General features: G+C 42.7%; 1 protein-coding gene across 1 annotated transcript in view; it reads left to right on the top strand.

Annotated features, from left to right (window-relative positions):
* The window catches only part of RFTN1 (raftlin, lipid raft linker 1), a 117,389-nt gene that overhangs the window by 75,478 nt on the left and 15,180 nt on the right, over positions 1-26,731 (top strand). The window contains exons 5-7 of the mRNA XM_054161223.1: positions 6,545-6,953; positions 11,430-11,633; positions 20,697-20,812. Of these exons, the coding sequence (XP_054017198.1) occupies positions 6,545-6,953; positions 11,430-11,633; positions 20,697-20,812 (729 nt within the window). The remainder of the gene's footprint in view (positions 1-6,544; positions 6,954-11,429; positions 11,634-20,696; positions 20,813-26,731) is intronic.

Genomic DNA, 26,731 nt, shown 5'->3' with positions numbered 1-26,731 from the left:
ATTTGCATGAAGATCCCCAGTGCTCTGTCTGTTGTCTAAGGAGATCAGCTTGAATCCTAAATACAAGGTAGAAAAATGAGATGATCTTGTTTGTGGGGCATATTGTGAGATCTAAGGCCTCTAACAGTGTTCTTTCAAAAGCAGCCACCAAGTAAACAGAGAGAGAACTGTTGCTTGTATTGTATGCTTGCTTTAGATAGACAGCTCTGAGCAAAATGAACCTGCTGTTGTTTCCAAGGCCATGTTTGTATTTGTAAGGGGTACCACCATTCTTCCTAGGCATAGGAGCTGATCATGCAAAAAGAAATGCAGAGTCACAGACAATGTGTGGACTGTGCAATGAAATTGCCAAGTGTCTTTATTCTGGGATGTACTAGAAGGGGTGTGGCTAGTAGGTTGAGAGAGGTTCTCCTCCCCATCTACTCTGCCCTAGTGAGGCTGCATCTGGAATATTGTGTCCAGTTCTGGGCCCCTCAGTTCATGAAGGACCTCAGGGAACCGCTTGAAAGAGTCCAGCACAGAGCTGCAGAAATGATTAGGAGAGTGGAACATCTTCCCTATGAGGAGAGACTGAGGGAGCTGGGGCTCTTTAGCTTGGAGGAGAGGAGGAGATCAAGGGGTGACCTCATTCATGTTGACAAAGATGTGCAGGATGAGTGCCAAGAGGCTGGAGCCAGGCTCTGCTGGGTGATGCCCAATGACAGCACAAGGGGCACTGGGTGGAAGTTGCAGCACAGGAAGTTCCATGTGAACATGAGGGAAAAAAAATTTCCCTCCCAGGGTGACAGAACCCTGGACCAGGCTACCCAGTGGGGTTGTGGAGTCTCCCTCTCTGGAGATATTCAAAAGCTGCCTGGATGCATTCCTTTGTAATCTGGTGTAGATGATCCTGCTCTGGCAGGGGATTTGCACTGGGTGATCTTTCAAGGTCCCTTCTGGCCCCTTGCATTCTGTGATTCTGAAGAGACTTGAAGAAAATACTTATGTGTGTCTGCTTAAAATAAGCTTTTGGCCTTGGAATCTCTGCACTTCTTTGCTGCCTGTGAGGCCTGGAGTTTAGAAACAAGTAGTTTCTAGAAAAGAGGATTTCCTCATTCAGTCAGACTGTTACCAGGTGTGGTTTGGCAGATCTTTACATTAGATTTTACAGATCTTTAAATTAGACTCTCCCTTATTTTCTGCCTAATTAGGGAGCCTTCAAGGGAACCAGAAGTGTTGAGAAAGAGGGAACATAATTTTGCTGCATCAACAGAATCGTTGGTGGCACTGCTTTGAACTGTTGCTTTTTTTCCCCCCTCAAAGGCGGTATAAAAATAGCGGTCAGTCGGTTCTGAAATAAACAATAACACTTGGAAATGTGAAGAATGTTAGCTCAAGTGCCCCAGCTAAAATTCAATTAAGGCAGTGACACTGGGGTTGGACATGTTGCTTGTTCCTGTTCCTGCTCTGGAGCTACTGGAAGCTTTGATATTTATTTCACAGAGAGCAAATCTGTCATTTCTTTTTCCCCTCACGGAAAATGCCAGCTTTCTAATCAAGCAAATTATAGGGATGACATTAAATTCTTTAACTGCCTTGGCCCTCCATACACATTAAATTTCACCCCTTCTTCAAGCAGGTTCTATTTTTAGACTGGCATAAATCCAAATTTTGCAAGCCAGCTATAAACAAATTTGGATGTACTCACTTGGGGGTTTATCCAGGTTGAAATAAATGAGTCCAGTTCTGCCTCTGTTGGCGAACAGGAACATCTTTTCTGATAGAGACCAGGTCTTATATTTGTGGTTAAGATTATCCAATCAGTGCTTTGTGAGGCGACAGAAACATTTCTGTTCCTATCTGGGGAAAGAACCAAAGAATTTGTGTGGCTTTCTTTTCGGTGTTCTTGGAAATTTCCCAAGATGTGAAGGGTGACATGGAGCAGATTTAAAACACAAAAAGGTCAGCAAACCAGTTTAAATTAATGTAGTCCACCTAATGTAAGGGCACTTTAAATCTACTTTTTTTTCTGGTGTGGTAAGTGGTGGACATGCAGTTGTTCTGCTTTTTATGCTGAATAGAATAGAATAGAATAGAATAGAATAGAATAGAATAGACCAGGTTGGAAGAGACCTTCAAGATCATTGCATCCAACCCATCATCCAACACCACCTAATCAACTAAACCATGCAACCAAGCACCCCATCAAGTCTCCTCCTAAACACCTCCAGTGATGGTGACTCCACCACCTCCCCAGGCAGCGCATTCCAATGGCCAATCACTCTCATTTAGTCACACAGTGTAGTATGGCAAGGACCTTTTTTAGTACTCTTTGTTGCTTCTGCAAAGTGTCCCATAAAGACAAGTAATAGTAGTATTTATTAGATCTGGAATATGGTCTGGGTGACCCTGTCACAGAAGCATCCTGTTCTTCCCAGCAGTTTAGCTGTAGCCCTGCTTTCACCTTTGCATTTCCCTGTTGCTGATTCCCAGCACTGTATCTGCTAAGATGCACAGGATGCCTCAGAGGATCGAAAATCAGCAGGTGGCTGGTAGGAGCAGCACTTCTGCTCTCTGTAGCTCCTGGGCACAAGCTGCCTTGGTTTGGGCTTGTTTAAGTCTGGGGGTTTGTGTTTCATAATTCAAACCCTCAGTATTTCAAATACACAAAGCAAGAAATGTGAATGTATACTAGGTGGCATAATTCATTCTCCATGTGAAGACAACTAAAATGTTACATACTATTTAAGCTCTCATCAGGACACCAAAAAATCAAATTATCTGTGTTTGTAGTTTGAAGATAGTCAAGCTTTGTGCTTCACTTATGATGAGAGCTATCTTCTTCATGGTTTTATGGAAAGTTGGAAGGAAAGACTGTTTGACTCTGCTGATACATCACTTTGCTGTGCTGCAGCTTACATTGCATGGTTGGTGTAACATTTCCTGCTACATTGGCTGTATTGAAAGTAATGAGATACTTGGCTCTCCCTTATGTAATTGGAAAAATCTGAAATCTAGGTTTAAATAAGATGTTGTATTTTTTTGTACTACCAATGAACTTGGTGGGAAAGTGCCTTGATGAGACAGTCTTTTTCCACTAGTTCTGCTAAACTGTTAAGCTAATATGGTGTAGGCTATCATTGAGTCTGTAGTTACTCCTATTTCCATTCTTGAGAACAGAAGGGAAAACTCAGGTCAGGTGTTCCTTAGAACAAGCACTGCTTGTTTCAGTGAGCTGAGGCTGTAAAAGATGGCCATAGTAGCTGTGAAAGCTGCTCTCCAAATCACAGCATGAGTCTGGTATAAGTTGACTAACAATCTTCATTGACCAGTATCAATAAAATGTCTACATGTGCACTATCCACAAACTCTCAACAGTTGCATACTAGTTAAATTTCTATAATTAGCTGCCCTGCAACCTACTAAACAAACATAGTGGTGTGTCTGTACATTAGTGATAAGAGAAGAGAGATGGAGAGATGGAGAAGAGAAGGATCAGAGGCGACCTCATTGCCCTCTACAACTACCTGAAAGGTGGTTGTAGACAGGAGGGGGTTGGTCTCTTCTCCCAGGCAACCAGTACCAGAACAAGGGGACACAGTCTCAAGTTGTGCCAGGGGAGGTTTAGACTCGAGGTGAGGAAAAAGTTCTTCACTGAGCGAGTCATTCGTCATTGGAATGGGCTGCCCAGGGAGGTGGTGGAGTCGCCGTCCCTGGAGGTGTTCAAGGGGAGATTGGACGTGGCACTTGGTGCCACGGTCTAGTTGTGAGGTCTGTTGGAACAGGTTGGACTTGATGATCCTTGGGGTCTCTTCCAACCTTAGTTACTGTGATACTGTGATACTGTGTGAGATGAATTGAATCTGTAACTCTCTCATTGACTGTATAAAAAAGCATGTGCAGGGTTACAACAGGGAGTAAGGCTTATTAAGCATATTGTGAATGCATCTATCATTGCCATTCACTTAAACCTTTCTGAGCAAGCTACTTATGTGCTAACTTTCTGTGTGGACAAACACTTGGTCAGGGTGCTGCTAGTATGACTTTTATTAGGAGGTTACTGTCAGCTTTAGTCAGCATCTGATACTTACCAGGCTAAACACCTGTGAATACCATTACCTTGTTTCCTGGAGAGCTCTGTTTTAAGTTCCTGTGATCATGAAATCAAGAGTTAATTTAACATGGAAAATACAATAGTGGTTTGAAAGAGGAAGTTCTTGCTGTTGATCGGATATCATCTGTAGGTTTGTTCAGAACAGCAATGTGTTGCCAGGAAGTAGGTGATTTGTTTAAAAAAAAACCACCCTAATTTTGGGTAGGGAAGATGCAGAAAAGAGCTGTTTCTTCAGTTGAATTTAAAAAAATGAATAAACAAAAGTTGTACAAAATTCTTCCTATTTACTTGTGACTGGGAAAAAAAAAACCAACCAACAAACCAAACCAAAAAAGCAAACGACCAGAACTATTTCAGTTCATACTAACTCAAGCCTCAGAGCATAACTAAAACATTTGAACTCTCTGGAATGATGATGGTATGCAGAGAAAGTGAAACAGATGTCCATATCTCTTCTCTTTATCTCTCTTCTATTTCCAAGCTGTATGATTCAATCCCTTCACCCTTCAGCCCATGGGTTGTCTACACACCATCTATGCTTAGTCCCCATCCCTCTTTCCCCTTCCAGTGTCTCAAGGGGGCCTACAAGAAAGCTGAGGAGGCACTTTGTAGGTTGTCAGGCAGTAATAGGAGTAGGGGGAATGGAACAAAACTAGAAATGGGTAGATTCAGACTGGATGTTAAGAAGAAGTTCTTCCCCATGAGGGTGGTGAGACACTGGCACAGGTTGCCCAGGGAGGTGGTAGAAGCCTCGTCCCTGGAGGTTTTTAAGGCCAGGCTGGATGTGTCTCTGAGCAACCTGATGTAGTGTGAGGTGTCCCTGCCCATGGTTGGGGGTTGGAACTAGATGATCTTCGAAGTCCCTTCCAACCCTAACAATTTTATGATTGTATGATTTCTCCATTCTCAAGGCATTTATTTTTGCAGTACTTCTGTGTGTTTATACTGTATGAAGAGAATACATTGCATGGAAGCCTCTCCTTTTTGGACAGTGATTTTGATACATGAACCAGCAGATGCATGCATGTCTCCACAGCAGTCTCTCTGTGCAGCTTGTCCTGGTTTTGAGGGGTGTGATGCCGGTGACTGGAATGCATGGTGCATCTGGAGTGCTTAGTCTGCCTAAAAGAGGTTTCTCTTGCTGCCTTGTCTCAAACCTTCCTTAGTTAACTCTGGCTTTATCTAATTGTTATTACTATGTGGCAGTTTTGGGCTGATGCCTAGGAAATTTTCCACAGATCTTGAGCAGAAAGTGGTAGGATGTAAATAAATTACTACTGGATGTAAAGGGAGAATAATGATAAGGTCTAAATAACCCCATTGGACTGATAACAAACATGAAGTTAGTTGTGTAGTTGTCTCTTTCTTGGCTCTTCACTCTAGCCAAACACCAACTGATGCTTTTGCTTGGCTGTTGCTGATCTTGGCTGCATTCTTCTTGTGGCTAAGTAACTAACAAGCTACTGTCTGCTTTTCTCTTCTCTCTTTTCCCATGTACAGGGGGGAAGGGGGCAGAAAGGGGGAAGCTATCGGTAACCCCCTGGTTTTGTCCACGGGGGGTCCTCGCGTTGTTTATAAACTGTAAATATTGTATATTTTGTACATATCCACTGCATTTCATATTGCTAGATTTTAGTTTGCCTGTTAATACAGCTTCATTTGCTTCCAACTGGGCTGGTCTGGCATTTTTATGTTGGGGGGTGATTTCAACCCACCACATACTACTATGCCAGTTCTTTTTTTCTTAGGATCTACTGTTTGATTCCTTCATTTTCCTCCTTTACCTGCAGTGTAAAGCATTTATAATAGCATCCCTTAAATTCTGCTCACCTTCTTCTTTAGCTCATCTTGCAATGACTTTCTCTGTTCTGAGTTCTGTATCTTCCCAAAAGTCATGTGTTAAAATAGCTTTGCTTTTATGTACTCATTATGTGAAAGCTTGCCATTTGTGTCTCAATCCAAAATAGGACAAACAACAACTGTTGTTGTAACGATGCATATAGCAGAGTGAATTAATAACCTTTTCCTTGCAGAAATGTCATACTCGCATGCTGAATGCATGTAAGATGTAATATTAGATCTCTGACTTCATCAGGTTGATCCTAAAACTTTGTGTAAGTTAATACAACGTCTGGTGATGTAGCCTAAATAAACTTTTCAAACAGATGCTTTTATTCCTCTGAAGAAATATGTAGGTATGTTATCTCTCTCTCTCTTTTTTCCCCTCTCCCCCTTCTTCCACTGTCATTTTATTTCAGATGGCTTAGGGAATTTTTCATCCTGCTTCTCTGGAATGTAACTTTTTATGTAAATGCAACCTGACAATTTCATGTGGTAGTGGACAAAAGTAGCAAAATGACAAGCTAACTGCCTTGAAGGGTGTTATTTTCTGTATTTCTGTTTAGCTAAGACAGCTTGACAGTTAAAAATCTAATCTTCTTTGATTCCTAGATTCAAGATGCTGCGAGTCAGGGCTTGAAATTTGTTGGAATTATACCTCAATACCATTCCCAAAAGAACTGTCTTGTCAGCACCTCCCTGACACCTGCCAGTAACAACTCTGTGCAATCCAGAGATAATACAAATGTTTCAAATTACCTTGAGGATCATGCTTCACCGGATGGTGAGAAAATAGATGGCATTAATGGATGCGGCACTGCAGCACCAAGTGAGGAAAGTGCTGACCAATGTGCCACATCCAGGGAGGGCTGGAGAGGTGAAGGACAGGCTACTGAGGAGCTGAAGGGAAATGAAGAGCAGCTTCATCATGCAAACCCAAGTGTAACAGAAGCAGCAGACAAGCTGAATGGACTTGTGGAGAACGAAACGCCGGCACGATGCTTAAAACCACTTACTGGCAGTAAGTATTGTGGTGACCTCTCATAGTAAAAGCCAAGTTAAAATTGTCTCAATTATGCTCCCAGCTCTTTTGAGGGACCTAGGGAGGACCTTATCACTGTAATAGCAAAGAAAAGATGTGCCAAACGAGCCACTTCACCTGGTTTCAGCGTGGTTATGCTGTTCACAACAACTGAGTGTAAGTCAGATGAAAAATGGAGAGTTGATATGGGTGGAGGCAACTTAGTTATGGCCCACTTGTATGCTTGAGTGTAAAGACTTATTTTTGTCGACTGCTCAGTTGAATTGGTTCATTTTTTTAATTTGCTGTGATACCCTGAGAGCTCTTAATCATTGTATCATTTTTGTCTGTGGGAAGGAAAAGCGCTGCTAATCTGCCCGACGAGGTTTTGCAGCCATAGAAGGAATATCACAAAGCTTTATCACAGCTAGCCCCTTTGTAGCAGCTGAACAGATAACTGAATTTAAACCACATCAGGAACAGCAGGAATATGCATGATCAGTTTCTTAGTATCCTACAGTCAGGCTGGGCTCAGTGCTACAGCCAGAGCTGTAATTACTGGAAAGGAGCAGTAATTGTTGTTAATGGCTCATGTTTGCTAATTCATAGTAAAGGTCCTCTTGGTAATGGTGCTCCTAATCATTTCCCTTCCCATTCTCTCCCTCTCTTTTTCTCGTTTTTTTTTTTTTTGTGTGTGTGTAAGATTATTCTGCATATACCAGTGTTTGTTCTTTCATTTCTGTGACATATTTCTCCTTAGGTGTGCTTTCCACTTCTAAATGTCATTTTATGCCATCCAAACACAAAAGTCTCTGCTGAGGTCTCAAAATACCCTCCTTCAGGTGCTTATTGCTTGGAGTTTACTTCAGTAGCAGAATTTGTAGTTCAGAATAGCATGTGGACCAGAGTAACCTAGAAAATGAGAAGTCATCAGAAAAATAGATCTTTGCCACAGTTCCAGTTTAAGCATAAAGATATTTTTCTTTCCTAGTTTTGCTTAAATCCTGGAAAACAGTGTGTACATTTGTTTCCCTTTCTGCTTTGCTTATGCTCCTTACACACTACAAATCTATGTAAGGAAATTCCATCTCCATTCCTTTCAGCTGGTACTGTCCTTGACTTCAATTTATCTGTATTCTCTATGTTCTCAGTCAAACAATTCTACCCCCTTGGGGGTTATATATATATATATAGGACTGGGAATGACTTGGCATTATCTTAGTTTCTGTTGCATTTTAGTGTAATTAGATTTTTGCCATCAAATTTCATCACACTCTACTAAACCTTCACCACTCTTCCATTTTTGTTGGTCAAGGGGGCAGCCAGATTTGGTGAAAGCATAGCTGCTATTCGAGTGCATTTGTTCTGGTTGACATTAGAATCTTACACATTATAAAATCTCTTTTATAGTTTTAAATTGGTTATCTCTGAGTCTAGTCAAACCAGTTCTTGCTCTTTTTATACATGCTGTCTTGGAGGGAGTTAACATAGCAAATCTCAAGTTGCTCTCTATACTTAACAGGAAAAATCTTTTGCTGCAAGTAACCACAGTCTTAATGTTTCTGCATAATATGAATCTGATCACCTCCAATCCTACCAACCAGGATTTCATTACAGCTGCTGATTTGCCAGATAAGAGGGTTTATTTTAAAAACATACTTAGTTTCATCTTTCTCTGAGTCATACCTTTTTTTAATTGATGAGTTATGCAAATAACTTTCCAAGACAGAAGGTCTGAGAAGGCAGTTTTATGTGACAGCACACCTGTAGTAGGATTTTCCCAGATCTATTGCCAGTAGAACATTGCTGATTTCTTTATTACTTTTGTATGGATTTTTGTTATTGCAGCACTCCCTTTTCCTCCCATGGAAAATGTAATTCAGTCTTTGGCACCAGTTCTCCATCCTTCCTTGGGAACGTGAAGATAGAAAGCATCAGGTGTTGGATTTTTTTCCAGTTAGCCTACTTATTCCATAGGAAGTTACCACTCTGGAACTGGAACTTCCCTTTGTAAAACTTCAGGAAAAAAAAAATCAATAGATCTTACTGTTTGGAGAATCTGAATTTTGTTCTTTATTTTAGTTTTTGTACTTTTCAAGTGTTAGTTTTGTGCTCCTTTTTTCCCTCCACTGAATATCTTGCAGTGCTTGTTCACTTTCCCTTTTATCTTTAATGGGCACTCTTGAAAATTACTTGTCTGTGAACAAGGCACAGATTTTTCAGGGCTGTCTTACCTGGAACAAAACTGAAGATGTCTGTCCATGTCTGAGTGATCAGACTCACTTGTAAAAGTTGCCAATAGTGACTTGTTAGGATTTGCACAGAATGCATTTGGTAATGGTGACAAACCAAGTCAACCACTGAAAGACTTCCGGACATCTGAAATAGAATAGAATAGAATAGAATAGAATAGAATAGAATAGAATAGAATAGAATAGAATAGAATAGAATAGAATAGAATAGAATAGATGTAGAGTAGGATAGAGTAGAGTAGAGTAGAGTAGAGTAGAGTAGAGTAGAGTAGAGTAGAGTAGAGTAGAGTAGACCAGACCAGGTTGGAAGAGACTTTCAAGATCATCGTGTCCAACCTATCATCCAACACCACCTAATCAACTAAACCATGCAACCAAGCACTCAATCCAGTCTCCTCCTGAACACCTCCAATGATGGTGACTCTACCACCTCTTCGGGCAGCCCATTCCAATGGGCAATCACTCTCTCTGTGTAAAACTTCCTCCTAACCTCCAGCCTAAACCTCCCTGGCGCAGCCTGAGACTCCGTTCTCTTGTTCTGGTGCTGGTTGCCTGGGAGAAGAGACCAACCTCTGCCTGTCTACAACCTCCCTTCAGGTAGTTATAGAGAGCAATAAAGTCACCCCTGAGTCTCCTCTTCTCCAGGCTAAGCAACCCCAGCTCCCTCAGCCTCTCCTCATAGGGCTTGTGTTCCAAGCCCCTCACCAACTTTGTTGCCCTTCTCTGGACATGTTCCAGCAAGTCAACATCCTTCCTGAACTGAGGGGCCCAGAACTGGACACAGGACTCGAGGTGTGGCCTAACCAGTCTGTCGTCAACAGACCAGTGTCAAATCCAGGTTACCATCTCCTCATGGATTTTCAGTTTCATGATTTGCTATTGTTAGCACCAGAAAGATCTCCATTTCCAGTATGATTCTGGTTTGGGGGTCAGAATCAGAGTTTTCTGTGTATGCTCTTCTGAGTTAGAATTACCATGATTGATTTTTTTCTAAACAAGTGGTAAACAGCAAGAGGATTCCTATCAACAGCTTAGTCCTTCTTGTTCTGTTTGAATCCATGGTTTGTGCCTCAGATCATTAAGTCTCTCTCATGTTTTGTTATGTTGAGAGCTCTCCAAGTGCTGCCAGCCTGTCTTGGAGCATTGCCCTTCTAATATCTTTTTCAATCTACATCCTACTTCTTGCTCAGTGATGTCTGATAGCAATCTCTTAGCATTTCTTTTGACATCTCTTTCTTTAATACTTGGTATTAGAATATAATCATTTGGAAACAAAGGGAGCTTATTGAGTGAATTTCATGTAATGTTTTTACCTTTTATATTCATTTGTTTTGAGATACTGTTTTTATTTGTAACTGTTACCATTGCTTTCTGTGTCCATTAATAACTAAAACAAACATGTCCAAACATTTTTTAGCCAGTAATTCTACTGAGAGTTGTACCCTTCAGAGAACTTGGAAGGTGTATCTGCACCTAAACTTGCTCCCAGTTTAGGGCTGTGAAAGCTCATCTTTGCTGTCAGCAATGACTTTTTTGTGACAGTGAGCTTACATTAACTAGTTTTATGATCTACTACATGAAATATGGAGCACAATCTAGAAAATGTTCTCATTTGTAAGACCCTTCACAATTCCACTTCCAGAATTCATTTGCTGTTGTGTTAGTGTCTCACCTTGGCTCAGCCCCAGAGTAAATCAACAAACCAGCTAGCGTGGTCTCTACATTAACGATTGATTGCATTTTCTTTAGATGATACTACTGCTTGCTGGGTCCATGCCACTGTATTAACAAACCCAAGTTATTTAATGCTTTAGTTTCATGGCTATGAATGCAATTCCTCCTAAATCTGCAGTAAGGTTTTATATTTGGACTGGCCTTAGTGTCACAGCTGTTTTAAAGATTCATTCAGTAGGAAAATAGAAGTACTCCATTTTCAGTTATTTGGAGACTGATACAGTTCTTGAAGCAGCTTGTGGAGCATGTTGTCCTGTCTTGGCTTACACTGATAACCACTAGGGCAGCTGTGCATTAGAACATACTGGACTTTGGGACCCTACTGTGCTGGACACTGCAGAAATACATTAAGGAGATGACATCTCAGAATGTTTTTTTCCAGTTGCAAAGTGCAACGGGGTGAGGGCAAGAAGTGAGTTATACCTTGTTTTAGCTGAAATATTATGATACAGTTGTTGCATTACTCCTTTTTTTTTTTTCCTTTTGGTAGAAGCAGAGATCTTTGCTCTCTTCAACAAGCCAAAAAGCCCCCAAAAATGCAGCCAGTATTACACAGTGACTATCCCGATGAGGATCTCCAGGAATGGGCAGACTGTCAACAGCTTAGAAGCAAATTGGCTGGAGCACATGACTGATCACTTCAGGAAAGGAGGCTCATTGGTAAACGCAGTCTTCAGCCTTGGAATGGTAAATGGTATGGAAATTACAGCAAGCATTTAAGCTGTGATTATGATTTTTTTTCCTCCTCTAATAGAGGCCATTATCTTTGAAGAGAAGACGTTTGGGAGGTGCTTTAATACAGGCTTGGGGCGGATTTGTTTGAGATCAGCCTATTTCAGTGAAATGGAATGAAAGCACAGGAAATATTTTGGCATTTGAATAAGGGACACAGCTCATGTATTGTCTTTTGCAAAGATCCTAAAGAGGATCCTGTAATTGCAGAAATCTACAGTTAATAAGCGGCACCAAGGAAAATAGATTAAGCTAATCAGATTGTAAAGCAGATGACATAAACGGAAGAGTGCCTTTCCTCCTAGCTGTCTGGCCACACACACTGCATCTGGGTCTGAGTGCAGGTCACTGTAAGGACCTTCCATTTTCATCTGGCCAACATAAAATCACAGAGTGGTCCAGCAGCAAGGGACATCCAAAGGTCAGCCAGTCCGACCTCCCTGCAGTCAGCAGGGACATCCCCAGCTAGATCAGGCTGCCCAGGGCCTTGTCGAGCCTCACCTTGAATATCTCCAGGGATGGGGCCTCAACCACCTCCCTGAGCAGCCTGTTCCATTGTTCCACCACCCAAAGACTAAAGAACTTGTTCCTAACATCCAATCTAAAACTGGTTTTCTCCAGTTTAAAGCCATTGTCCCTCATCCTCTCACTGCAGGCCTTTGTAAACAAACTCTCGCATCATTCTTGTAGCCCCCTTCAGGTACTGGCAGGCTGCTATTTGGTCTCCTTGGAGCCTTCTTTTATCCAGGCTGAACAGCCCCAGTTCTCTCAGCCTGTCCTTGTAGCAGAGGTGCTCCAACCCCTTGATCATTCTCATGGCCCTCCTCTGGACCCTCTCCATCAGGTCCATGTCCTTCCTATATTGCGGGCTGCAGACCTCTGCTCAGTACTCCAGGTGAGGTCTCACCAGAGCAGAATAAAGTGGCAGAGCCGCCTCTGGATCTGCTGGCAGTACATCTTTTGATGCAGCCCATATAGCCAGGTATTCCCAGTTCTTGCAGAGACCCTTTCTACCTTCATGGCACACATCTTTACAAAATTGTCCTCTAGGTTTGTTTCATTGTTACCAAGTTCATGGGAGTGATGGATAAGTCTTGGCCTTAATTGAAGAGCAGAAGATTAAAAACCAGATTTTTGCACATTGTGCAAGTGAAGCATTGGGTCTGGCTTAATGCAGCAGCCAGTCTATACTATCATGGATTTGAAGACAAGCCTGCTGTACAAAGACAGACTTCAGTGCTTACAAGGAATCTGAGAGACATAACCAAGGGGCCGTGAGAATAAACCGAGAGGAGTTCTTGAACATAAAAAAAATGTTGAAGTTAAAGCCAAATCAATTTTACTGGAAAATTATATCACTTGTATACTTACTGTACTTAATGGTTAAAGTATTTATGGCTGAATCTTCCCTCTAATTTTGGTTTGTTTTGTGTTCTTCAAAAGGAATGTAGTAACCCATGGATTTAGCACTGCTGTTAGGGTTAGTGGATTTGTGCCTCAAAATTACAGGGGAACTGCACTCAGAGCATCTTCTTCCCATTTTACTGTTGGTCAGAATTCCAGGACTTATGATAGAACAAACAGTAATCTGAGTCAGTTCTGGTAAAAGTCAATCAGGAAATTAAGAAGCAATCCTAATTTTTCATTTTGCCAGCAAGTAGCAAAAAGGAAGGTCTAAAGTTCATCTTTTGGAATGCTTTCACTCAGCTTCCTGGAAAGCCTTGTAATTGCTAGTTAAGTTGCTTAAAAACAAATGGCCATTTACTTTATGTGTATAAATTGCAACTCATAGAGGCAAAACCTAATTGGCTCTATCAGGCTCAGTGTTTTCTTTAATAAAAACTACTTATCAGTGTGCTCTTGAAATGTTTTAAACACAGCATTTTTCTGTTACTTAAACTTCAGAACTTCATTTACATAACAGAGGCCTGGGGAAAGTTCATGTACTGGGACAGCAGTGTGAGGAGTGCTGGATAACTGCCTGTAGACATAGATAAAGTAGGCTTAAATGATGGCAGTAAAGTTTCAGTGCAAACAGGACAACAAACTATGTAAAAGTGGTTAGATTTCAGATTAACTTAGGTTAGAGGTGAAGATGAAGAATTAATTAACATTATTGTTAAGTGTTTTTACAGTTACAGGAAGAAATTGTTCAGAAGTAAAAAGCTCAGAGCTAAGGTTTCTAAAAGTGTGTTAATTAGAACAGTTACATTAAACCACCATGAACATGCCCATACCATTAGAAGAACATCTGCTGAGAGCATCTCTGAATTCCTATCAGTTGCATTTAAATGCTCATGATTTAAATCCTAAAATTTCCCTATGCTGCAGAGAAACAGAAGAGCTTTTCCATTCATACAGCAATGAGTACCAAAAAACCCAGGTAGGGAGGAGGGAATAAAGAGGGGGCTGAGGGCTTCTCAGCTCCATAGGTTTTCCTAGTCTTTTATGGCAGCCTATCCAGCCTTTCATAGCTGCTCTCCTTATTCCATGATTAATCCTCTTCCAAATTAAGGTAGCATTAACATACTTTCCCTAATTGGTTGCATCACATTTCTTTGTTCTAGAGGCTGGTTTTCTCTTTGGCTTAAAGTACAAATTCATTATTTTGCTTATTAGACTTAAAAGCAGGGTTATTATCTTCTTCTTTTCCTCCTTGTCTTTGGAATACCCAATGAAGTGAAGATTTCCAGATTGTCAGTAGTCATAAATCTGTTTCTTCCTTCTGCCAACAGTTTAATAATTAGTCTTTAAAAGAATTTTAAAGTTCACTGATAACAATTCTTTCTTTTTTGCTTCTTGTACCAGATAATGATAAACACAAATAGGAAAAAAATTAGAAATGACAGTATGTAAACCATGCAGAGTTACCTCATCTACTCAATGGAGAGGAGAGGGCTCCACAGAGACCTTACTGTGGCCTTCCAGTATCTGAAGGGAGCCCACAGCTAGGGAGAGACTTTATGGAATGTTGGTTAGTGATAGGACTGAGGGGAATGGATCCAGGCTACAGAAGGGGAGATTTGGATTAGACATTAGGAGGAAGTTCTTCACCTTGGGGGTGGGGAGCCGCTGGAACAGGTTGTCCTGGGAGGTGGTGGAAGCCTCTTCCCTGAATAATTTTAGGGCCAGGCTAGATGTGGCTCTGGGCAGCCTGATTTAGTGTGAGGTGTCCCTGCCCATGGCACAGGGGGTGGAACTAGATGATCCTTGAGGTCCCTTCCAACCCTGGCAATTCTGTGATTTTGCTAGCATATTAGCAGCAGCAGCAGCTTGCTTGGTCCTTGGATGTTGTTTTGTTGACTAGGAACATTTAAATGGGTGTTCAGTTACTTGCTGGTGGTGTTTATCCAGCTCCTGTCATTGCCAGTTCTGCCTGCAGTCCCAGGTGTAAACTGACCCTGCCTGGTGATCTACAGTGATCATAGGACTTCACCCTTGTCCTCTTCTAGTGAGAAGTGGAATCTGTAGCAGCAAGCTGCAGATGAATACCTTTGCAAGTGGAAAGGATGCAACAGGTGGGGTCTCCTTTCCTTTAACTGCAAGTCTTCAGTTGGTGTCGGAAGGAAGAGTCAAAGCTAAGGTTACATTTTGATGCCTTAACAGAGTGATCACAAACCTGCTCATCTTTAGTTGCTCTGAACTGCAGATCTTTAAGTGCCTGGCATGCTTGTATTTGTTTTACCATTCTGTCAGTGAATTTCCTGCCTTTCAAACTCGGAGAAAGCCAGCCAGCCAGCCAACCAGAAAACATTGACAGTACTTAAAGACAAAGCAAATGAAACAAAATGTAAGTTGCTTGGAAGAGGAAAGTAATCTGGTTTTTAGAAGGTCAGATTGTCTGTCTCTTATGTTTGCACTGTCTCTGACAAAGATGAACCAGTGGTGCATTTGGCCAATTAGAGTCACCTTACCCAATGAAGTGGCTGGTATTTTCGTCATCCCTATGGAGTTATTTTCTTTGTGTGTACTGAAGATGAAATGATTCAGGGGGAGGGAGGAATGTAAATATAAAGCAAAGGCCAACATTCAGGTCACACATCACATAAAGCCAGAGATAGCTGGTTCTCCTCATTGAGAGCATCAGCAGCCTAAAGGTTCCTTTCCTGGATGAGGAGGATTTGTAGTTCAAAGACAAGGGGAAAATTGTTGCCCACTAGGAAAGCTGTCATGGTAAAGTAAGAAATCTTCTCCTGTGTGCTTCTTGTAAATAAGAAGCAAGAACATCAAAATAGCTTTTTGTCAATCCAGCTGCATCAAATATTTATACAAGCCAGTGAAAGTAGCTTTTTGTGCACAGTAGGATACCTCAATAAAAAATTCAGTGGCAGTGGAACATTTTTCAAAGGAAGGGCAATGATTGTAACCTTTATGTTCAGAGCCTTTTCTTTAAGAAAGGGTGAAACTGCATCAGTTCAAGAGTAAAGACTGGGAACCACGAACAGCCAAGTCAAAATGCTGTGTTTTATTGACATTCCTCACTGACCCACTGCAAGTGACCTAATGACTGAAATTACTTGAGGCATTTTTAATTGTGGGCTGAGTTCCAGGAGCTAAATCTCATTGAACAAGAGATCACCAAAAGGAAATACAACTGCATCAGAATCAGGAAATACCTTGCATGAGAAACAGTGGAAACCAGGAAGGCCAGCTCACTTTGTAAAGCTTTAGATGGCTGATCTCTGTAGATAGGTTAGGTAGGATGCAACTGAATAAATGTAGGCATTTGCCCTGCCTATGAGTTATCCCCCAAACTGTCAGTGGAGATCTAGGCCTTAGACCAATATAGTTAGTAGCACTTGTGTTGTGATCCAGCTCATCCTACATCATGTATATAGAAGAGATCAGATAGACTGAAGTGGGTGATTTAGTGACAGCAGATCAAGATACTCAGTACTTCCTTTGTCTTAGTCTTCACTGACAGTCATTCAGGCCTTTGAGCTTGCAGGCAAGGTTCAAGGAGGTGCAGAACTAGCAGCAGTGAATGAAAATTAAAACAGGGATTGCTTGGGTTCCTGAGACCAAATCATCTGCACCCAAGGGTGTTGGGGGAACTGGCTGGTGTCGTAACAAGGCCACTCTTAGTCATCTTTGAAAGGTTATGGAGATCAGGAAAGGTTTCTAACACCTCAGCTGAGAAAAGCAAAGGTCACACCCATATTAAAATAAAACAATGCCAAAAGTGCAATCCAGGGACTTCCAGAGCGGTCAGCCTCACTTCATTCTTGGCTAAATCATTGAGTAAGTCCTCATGGAAGGTGTTTCTGGGTGCATGAAGGAGAAGAAAGTGATTTGGAACCATCAGCATGGATTTAAGAGGAGTAAATCACACTCTACAAAACTGGTTGTCTTCTGTGACAAAATGACTGGATTTATGGATGAAGAGCAAGGGGGAGATGTCATTTTGGGTGAATTCATCAAGGAAATGTGACAGTGGCTCCCACAATATTTTTTTATTCAAGTTAAAACCCTACAGCCCAGATGAGGGGACACCTAGACAAGTAGAAAAGTGGCTAGGCTCAGGGGGTCACACTTTACTTGGAGTAACAGAGTATCAGTGATCTATCCTGGGACATGTTTTGTTTAACAACTTTGTCAATAATGCAGAAGAGGCATCAGGACTTGCTTTGGTCAGCTTTGCAGATGGTCCCATACACAGGGGTGCAGTTGATGTGGACCTGGGCAGAGTGGAAGAATGTGCATGAAGGTGCTCTCAGCAGGGCAGAGCAGAGCAGAAGAACCTCCCTAGCCCTGCTGGACACACTTTTCTTGATGCACCCCAGGATCCCATTGGCTCTCTTGGCCACAAGGGCACATTGTTGTCCCAGGGAGACCTCGCTGTCCACTAGGACTGGAAGATCACTGAGTTCAACTGTAACCCTAACACAGCCAAGTTTATCTGCTGCCTGTTAGGAGCTGAAGAGCTCAGCTATTAGCTTCTAAAACATTACATTATATGCCATAACATTGGCATATGTGAGAGCTGTGATCTGCACGAGTGGAATGTGCAGCAGAGTGAAACATAAAGGCTGATTTACGAGGGAGCATAAACACACGCATGCTGATTGTGTTTTGATCACTTATTAATTAGCTGGCAAATGCATGGGGCGAGCTGGAGCTGCAGTTGTGCCAACAGCATGACACTGAATGTCATTAAGAGGATACACGATACGGGAGCAGTTCACTGATGCTGTCTAAGGCTTCCTGGCAAGATTTGGATGTCTGTGTCCAGCAGGGAACTATGGGTTTCTGCTTTTGGCCTTAGGTGCTGTCCTGTCATCCCTGCTTTGGAAAATTAAGTGGTTGGTTGTACTTTATACATCCCAAAATAGATTTGGGCATGGGCTTGCATGTTGGAACGGGATCTGTTGCACGGGAGTCGAGTTGGTTCCTGCTTTGAAACGTAGGGTCTAACAAACTCCTACTTCTGACCAAAACATGCTAATTAAATTTGTATGTGGCAGGCTTGTTCTCCCTGTGTTTTCTAACCTGTAACCCAGCTACTTAGTTATCTGGCCTGTTTTTTCACAGCAAAAATGTCTGGTCTCCTCCCTTGGGTGAGAAATGTGTCTAGATAACACGAGTTACTGCTCTGTCGTCCAGCTCATTCTCTTCGCAGCAATGTTCAGTACTGGCTTACTGTAGTGGTGAGGAGTCTTTGTCTCTCCTTCTTCTAAACCAAGTTACAGGAAACATGCCTGGGGAGACAGTCAGTGTGAAAGCAGACAACATAATTTTTCACTTCTTTGGGTCTCCCAACAGAATCCCAAGGAAAGTCCCCAGTAAGTGGCTTGCAACTTTTTTCCTTCACAACTGAACTATAAAAAACCCCAAAAAGCCAAACAAACTCTGTTAGATACAAATGTTTGCATCTGCTCACTTAGGACTTAATGACTGGATTGAAACTGCAGCAAGAGACTGTGCAAATACAAGCAAGGGAGCAACTGCTTGATAGCTTCCACGACAGTCTTGCTATAGAGGTGTGTTGTAGACTTTAGGCCTCCAGCTACAGGAGTCAGGCATTTCTTGCCACTGTAACATCCCCTCACTTCAAGAGGGCCAGGAAGATGCTATAGAGTCCAGTGCAGGGCCACAAAGATTATCCAAGGAGTGGAATATCTCCCTTTTGGGGAGAGACTGAGGGAGCTGGGGGTCTTTAGCTTGGAGGAGACTGAGAGGTGACCTCCTTCATGTTTATAAAGATGTAAAGGGTGAGTGCCAAGAGGATGGAACCAGGCTCTGCTGGGTGATGCCCAGTGACAGCAGAAGGGGCACTAGGTGGAAACTGAGGAAGTTCGATGTGAACATGAGGAAGAATTTTTTCCCTGTGAGGGTGACAGGAGACTGGCACAGGCTGCCCAGGGGGGGTTGTGGAGTCTCCCTCTCTGGAGATTTTCAAGACCCACCTGGATGTGTTCCTGTGTGATGTGGTGTAGGTGATCTTGCCCTGGCAGGGGGGTTGGACTGGATGACCTTTGGAGGTCCCTTCCAGTCTCTTAACATTTTGTGATTCTGTCTGTGATCTACCAGGGAAATCAGGAGGACAATGAAACAGCTAAGCAAACTTAGGCACAAGTTTCTTGTGTCAGTACGGGAATCTGTTGGCTTGGCCTGCGCGCTTGCATTTCAAAGCCCTGTATCACCGCAGTGCAAGGGACATGGCTGTCCAAAAACTACAAAGAAACTATCATGCAAAATACAATATTTGTGGAAGGCAGAAGCAAGGCCTTTGTAATCACTCATATAAAGCTGATGTATTATTTGGACTAGGAAGGCTGGGAAGCACGCTGTGTGACAGTGTGTAGGAGTTTTCTGTGCTCGCGAAGAGCACGGGCCTGCTTTTCCAAGTGCAGTTCCACTGCATCATCATTTGGTGCATTTTAGCAAAGAAAGGTAAGTCATGGGGGTTTTTAAGTTACTCTGATGCTGTTCTGTCATGGAGCTGGCAAAACTCGAGTCCTTCCTTATGGGGCTGCTTGCTGTTTATGGAGTATAGGGCTTAGCTGGAGGAGGAAGTGCTGCTCAAGTAACTTCAGTAGTGTGTGTTATCTGAAAAAGGGCTGAACATGCTGGGAATACAAATGAGAGTAGCGAGCCACTAAGCCAGATGGTCAAAATGCCTTCATAAATTGATTAAATAGTTATGAATGTATCTTTTCTTTCACACTGTTCAGATATGCCAGATCATCTTCAGTCCATGTAAATCACTCTAACTGGGAGGGATGATCCATATGTAGGGTTCTGACTTGTGTAGGTGAATGAGTTTGGTCATTAATATCAGTGTACCTTCAAGAACTGGCATGATACATAGTCTTTAGCCCCTAAAGCATGTGTATAACTTGAAGTAGGTGAGCAGTACTGCTGAACTGAGTACTGAACTAATTTTTCTACTGAAAGCAAGAGAGCTGTGGGGTTTTTGTGGGGGGACAAACTCTGGAATAACAGAGGGGACGATGATGAGGTTTGCTATCAGAGAGTAGGATTGCTCTTAAAAACTGGTAGAGATACTAGTCTCATTCAGTTAATAGAGCTGGACTACCAGAAGAAGGTCTGTGTACTTTTTATTTACATCCTTGGAAGAACTGGTTATTAATAAATTCAAATGCCTCACTAATGGAAGGGACTCAGGGGAGACCTTATTGCTGCCTGCAACTACCTGAAGGGAGGTTGTAGCCAGGTGGGGATTGGTCTCTTCTCTCAGGCAACAAGCAACAGAACAAGGGGCCACAGTCTCAAGCTGTGCAGGGGGATGTTTAGGCTTGATCTTAGAAAGAAGTTCTTCACAGAAAGGGAGACTGGCCATTGGAATGGGCTGCCCAGGGAGGTGGTGGGGTTGGCATCCCTGGAGGTGTTTAAGAAGAGACTAGATGAGGCACTTAGTGCCATGGTCTAGTTGATTAGATAGAGTTGGGTGATCAGTTGGATTTGATGATCTTGGAGGCCTCTTCCACCCTGGTTGATTCTGTGATTCTGTAATGATTGGGTACTTTCCATAAATCTTACCTGTAACCTTGTGTTTTAACAGATTCTTTACATGGGACAATGGATGGAATATTTCTCTTTGAAGATGTTGCTGTGGAAGACAATAAAACCATGCAGGGCTATGATGCAATTGTTGTAGAGCAATGGACTGTCCTGAAGGTACATATGCAGTTTTTCTTCCTTGGTTTTTCTGTACATCAAAACACTCCAGGGCTGTGAGGCAGAGTCCCATGTATTGATCTGTGCTTCAGCAGTGCAAGGCAGACAGCTGAAGCAAAGGGATGCAACATAAGAGTGACACCAGTTAACCACACTCGAGGTTTGTACGACACACTTTTGATTTTAGTAATCTCCGTACTTTGCTGGGGGATGGAAAATGTGAATGGTGATGAGCAGTGAGGCTCAGGGCAATCTGTCCCAAAAATACAGATGTCTGCTAGATTAACTGTAAAGAGGATCTCCATTGGTTGTCAGGGCAACATGATCATAGAAGTCACTGTAGTATCGCAGTTCTCAAGAAGAGGGCCCTTTAGGTTGGCTTGGCTGCGGCAAGGCTGCACAAATAACTGCATTTGTTTGTCTGACCTCCTTCGTGTGCTGAAAGAACTGTATGCTCTGGATAGGTCCCTATAAACAAACCCTGTGTGTCTTAGATTGGCTTTTTGCTGATTCAGGTGCACACTCAGAAGAGTGGAAACACTCAGATCAGATCAGTCAGAGCAGATCTTCCACAGCAAATCTGCTACACAGATAGGTACTTGAAAAATCAGTGGTGACTCGAAGCAAAAAGGTCACGGAGGAACAGAAGATACCACTGTGTAACTCTGAGGAGGCTTGGTTTGGTTTTGTTTTAGCCAATTAGTCTGCCAGGAAGAAATGTCTGAAATGCAATGCCTCATCTTTTTGCTTGGAATATTTTGTAAATGGGGTAAAATCTTAAGAAAGACAAGCAAGGCACACCCGTGCCAAGAGGAGAGAGTGAGAGGAAATGGAACAGATGCTAGCCTGAATGTGCAAAATCCCAGGGTTACTGCTTTGGTTATTAGACGGCGACTTGGTAGTGTAGCAAGGAATGGCCATATAATGTATAATAATGGCTAGAAACTTCTTGAGGAAGAGGCTGATGTGTTAATGGCAGCTTCTCCTGTGCTAGTGTGCATCTGGACAAGTGATTCCTGTATTGCATTTAATGTTGCTCCAGTTGTCACAGACCTGACTGGAAGTTCTTGTGCATCGTGTGGTCGAATTGGGGTGTTGCCGCTCAGGAGCTGGGTTGTGGGATGATGACAGATGGTTCCTTGAGTGCACTAGGTCAGTCCTGATCGAGAAGGCAAATGTTAAGAAGCTTTAATGTTAACCATATGTTAAAAACTGTTAGGAAAATAATAGAGGGTGAAGCAGCAAGCTTATAATGCTGTGTACTAAAACGGTGTACTTTTAGCACCGTATTTCAGAAGCTTATGTTAACACTGGATGCAGTGGGTGCAGCAAGGATGACCAGTGATACAGACAGATAGAAAGACTTTGCATTGTGTGTCCTTTCAGCCTGTGAATGGAAGGGTTGAAGGGAGTGCAATAGGTAGAGGTCTCCTGTATCACGGGAAGCATGACAATAGGGACTGACTGCCATTTTTCCCAGTATCAGAACTAGGGGCTGTCAAATGGCACTGGTCAGGGTCAGGTGCAAAACAAACCAAAAGGAGGTAACTCAAGTAATTCTTTGTGAACCAGGCAGCAGATCTGTGGAACTGCCTTCTAGAGAATGCTGCAGGTTCAAGAAGTTCAGATGGGTTCAGGTGGAAGTGTTGTTTTTTTTCCCTCTGCATTACCTACTTCTGTGTTTGTACGAGAACTTTAATTCAGATCAGGAGTGCGTTTCTGAAGTGAATCCTCTGACCCTCCCCACTCAAGCCCCGCATCACAGAATGGTCTCATACTGCACAAACTGGATTCCTTTTAGTAGAAACCAAACCAGATGTGCTGGGAGGAAGTACAAAAAATGTCTGGGGCAGTGTTATGGGTTTAAGAATCACAGAGGTTCTTAAGGTCCTCCAGAAGGACTAGATAGACATGGGGGTGGACACTGGAAAACATGATCTATGTTATTTCATTCCCATCAGCCTGCATCCCCTATATAAATGGACATTGCTGTCTGTTCTGCCTTTTTGTCCCTCTCTCCTGCTCCCATCATGTTGGGCTGTTTTGTCTTGTTTGGTATTCCAGGAGAAGCTTTCAGCCTTTAGTGGCCTGGCTGATTTTATCTGCACAGGTTTGGCCTGGTGGGGTTGGAAGCAGGGAGGTGGAAGGGGCACTGAGGCCTGGTGTTTTGGCCTGGTTGGGGGGAAGGTCTTGGGAGGGTTCTGACCTGGTGAGGTTTTGGTAAGCCCAGGATGGATAAGCAGTTTGTGTGGTTTGCAATTTTTGTGTATATTTGTGAGCAGTATTTTCATTTAAATTTCCAGTTCTTTCCAATTTTCACAGAATCACAGACTGCTAGGGGCTGGAAGGGACCTCAAAAGATCATCCAGTCCAACCCCCCTGCAGAGAGTTCTTGCTTTACTCCTTTAGGGAGGGGTAAAACAGCTTTCTGTCTGCTCAACCCAGGACAGGCAGGTATACTACATACTTACCCTGATACATGTTACTCTTCCTTAGATGTCCCTTACAGCCCTGTTGGACACAGCTTTCTGACTTAAGTGAATTCTTGGTCTGAATCAGTTTGGCTTTTAATTGACCAGTTAAGGATTCTCTGTCTCAGTAGGATATTGCAGCAAAGTAATGCATAATGGCCCCTGCAGACCTCTTGGTTTGCCTGTGTGGATGTAGGAGAGTTGGTCTCAAGCTGCATGATGAAGACAGCATCTGGTAAGGGGGATTCTGGGATGCCAGAGTGGGGACCAAAACAGTACAGCACAGCAGAAGAGTCTCTTCTAGCAGGGCCTCTTGAGGTGCTAGAGCCCTAGTAGCCAGAGTATCATTTGCTTTTGATTGTAGCAATTCCATGGTGGAGACACAGCTGGTCAACAGATTAAGGAATCAACCTCCCAGTGCCATCTGGCATGTCATGAGATGCTGCACTGCTGCACATCATGTCTGTGTGAGGGCTAACATTGGAGGGCTTGTTCCAGACATGTGCAGTGTCAGAAACTGCCTGGTAGCATATCCACAGCTTGTCACTATGATCAGATTATTCTCTGCTGTAGTTTAAAATTTGGGTGCTGGGTGTTCCCTGGTGATTTTGCTCTTCTGAGATCAAGGGGCCCTCTTGGGGACATTTTGAACATGTTGCCCACCAGCCTGGAAGTGGAAGGATATGGAGAAGAGAAAGCCTGCTGAAAGTAGGAGGTTGAGGCACTGGGGAACTCTTGCAAAGGTCTTACCCATTTAGAGGAAGAGCAGAGCCGACTATCTCTGTGTTCTCCTGACATTTATATAACTAACTGTGCATTTCTTGCCTCATTTTTCTCAGACATAATGGACATAGGTAGGTAAAGTCATCAAATACACAAAAGAAAGACTGGAAGCCAGGAAATTTGTAGGCACTTGCCAAGTATCATACCCAGAAGACCAAGTCACCCCATTGTTAAACCCTGTGAGAATTAGTTTTCATTTACTATAAACATGGAATAGTGCAGTGCAGAGGGAAGGGCTGTAAAATGTGACATTGTGAGGGAAGGAGATGGATTTCAGTAGTGACAGAAGATGTCCAAAAGCCAGTAAAATCTTTGTTTCCTTTTAGAATACATCAAAGTTATCACAGAGATAATTATGTAGCAGTGGAATGACTAATTCATGCAGAATGCCTTATTTCTTTTTTTGGTATAGGTTCAGCTCTGATCTAGATTAACCTTTTCCATTTGTGTACCAAAGCAGTGGAAGAAGCCCTGATGGGCAGCATGACGGAAAAGTATGCATTATGGATCCTTACTTTAAATTTGTATCCAGTTTGGCTATCTGGATGATCTGTGGTCTTGTTCAGAAGTGGTCTGAACTGAATGTAAGTTTATTTTGCTATATCACAGTTAAGAAGAAGAAAGAAACAGAAGAACTCGAGCCACGACAAAAGAAAGCTATTTGTATTAAGAAGGAAGGCATAGATCAGTGTCCTTAGACATAAACAGTGGACATTGCTAAATCAAAAGGTAATGTTTTGCTGTGTTACCATAAAGGCAAAAGAGAGGGGTTGGCACACCTCTTAGCAGGGAAAGTGCTGCCTTTTTAATTGCTAAGGCTAATAGAGAAAACAAGCTGAACAGTGTGATGCACTCAGTATGTGTGTAAAATGTCAGTTTGTAGAGGATGTAAAGCTCGCAGCTGTCACAGTATGTGGTCCCGCCAAGCAGCAGACAGGATGTAATAGCTCTGAGTAATTTAACTCTTTCTTCTCAAGGTAGAGCTGTGGTGTCCTCTGCAAATGACCACAGGACTCCCAATGACAAAATGCTGCTCTCATCCTTATCGCTTTAACTCTAAAACTGTCGAGGCGGATTATTTCCACCGCAGCCTCTGCGCTCTAGCCCTGAAACTCGTTTGATGGTTTTAATTCTGCTTGTGTAGGCAAATGTGGGTAGACAGTTCTGATTAATCAGAGCCTGCCTGATTTCCTTGAGCGAGTGCCTGTTTGGTGTGTAGCTGCTGGCTGGGGTTAAACCACGACACTCTTCAACTCTAATCTGTCACCTTCTCTTCCCCATTACCCCAAACAAAATAGCTAATACTGACTTCAAAATTGAGTGCTGTAACATTTCTTTTAGGTTTCTGCCTCTGTGGCCTCGTTCTTTTAAAATACTGCTCTTAATTTGCAGGTATTTTCTTGTTTAAAATCTTCAGCTGGTGATTCATCCCTTCTTTCTGTTTTGCTCTGCCATATCTTTGGTACTAACATGAGTTAAAATCTCAACTACACCGCGATGCTGCCGTTTCCTTGGTGGGACTCAACAGGCTCAGTGTCTGCTGTAGACATGGTCAGCCCTTTGAATAGAATAGAATAGAATAGAATAGAATAGAATAGAATAGAATAGAATAGAATAGAATAGAATAGAATAGAATAGAATAGACCAGGTTGGAAGAGACCTTCAAGATCATCATGTCCAACCTATCATCCAACACCACCTAATCAACTAAACCATGGCACCAAGCATCCTGTCAAGCCTCGTCCTGAACACCCCCAGCGACGGCGACCCCACCACCTCCTCGGGCAGCCCATTCCAGTGGGCAATCACTCTCTCTGTGTAGAACTTCCTCCTAACCTCCATCCTAAACCTCCCCTGGCGCAGCCTGAGACTGTGTCCTCCCATTCTGGTACTGGTTGCCTGGGAGAAGAGACTAACCTCTGCCTGATTACAACCCCCCTTCAGGTCGTTGTAGACAGCAATAAGGTCAACCCTGAGTCTCCTCTTCTCCAAGCTAAGCAACCCCAGCTTCCTCATTTCTCCAAATATCTCTGCTGAGCCTAGGTTGTAACTTGCTTTCTGTGAGCCTTGAAACAAATTCTCTGGAAATGAGGATTTGATTTGTCTGTAAATCTGATTTAGGTCATATGTCAGTTAAGCTACATTCTGCTGTCTGTGGCCGTAGGAGGAAGGCACAACCAGGTCAGCAAAGGAGTTGATGGTGACGGGTATGAAAAGCAGCTGTGTGTGTGTGATCCTCTTTACAAAGGACATACATGTTTCCTGGACATAATATGTCAGTACTTTGCCTCTTGTTGCTTTTCAAGCTGATCTTCAAATGGTCTTTGTAATTCTCATTCTTATATGCAAGATGTTCAAGTAGCATATATGAATATGTATTGTTCACTGTACTCAGTATCTGTATAGAATCATATAATTGTTAGGGTTGGAAGGCACCTCAAGGATCATCCAGTTCCAACCCCCCTGCCATGGGCAGGGACACCTCACACTACATCAGGTTGCTCAGAGCCACATCCACCCTGGCCTTAAAAACCTCCAGGGATGAGGCTTCCACCACCTCCCTGGGCAGCCTGCTCCAGTGTCTCACCACCCTCATGGGAAAGAACTTCTTCCTAACATCCAGTCTGAATCTGCCCATTTCCATATGCTCTATAAAAGATTAAAA

Source organism: Dryobates pubescens, chromosome 4, assembly GCF_014839835.1.
Source record: "Dryobates pubescens isolate bDryPub1 chromosome 4, bDryPub1.pri, whole genome shotgun sequence".
Classification (NCBI taxonomy): domain Eukaryota; kingdom Metazoa; phylum Chordata; class Aves; order Piciformes; family Picidae; genus Dryobates; species Dryobates pubescens.
Note: the sequence above shows the minus strand (reverse complement) of the source record. Positions and strands in the feature narration are given on the sequence as shown.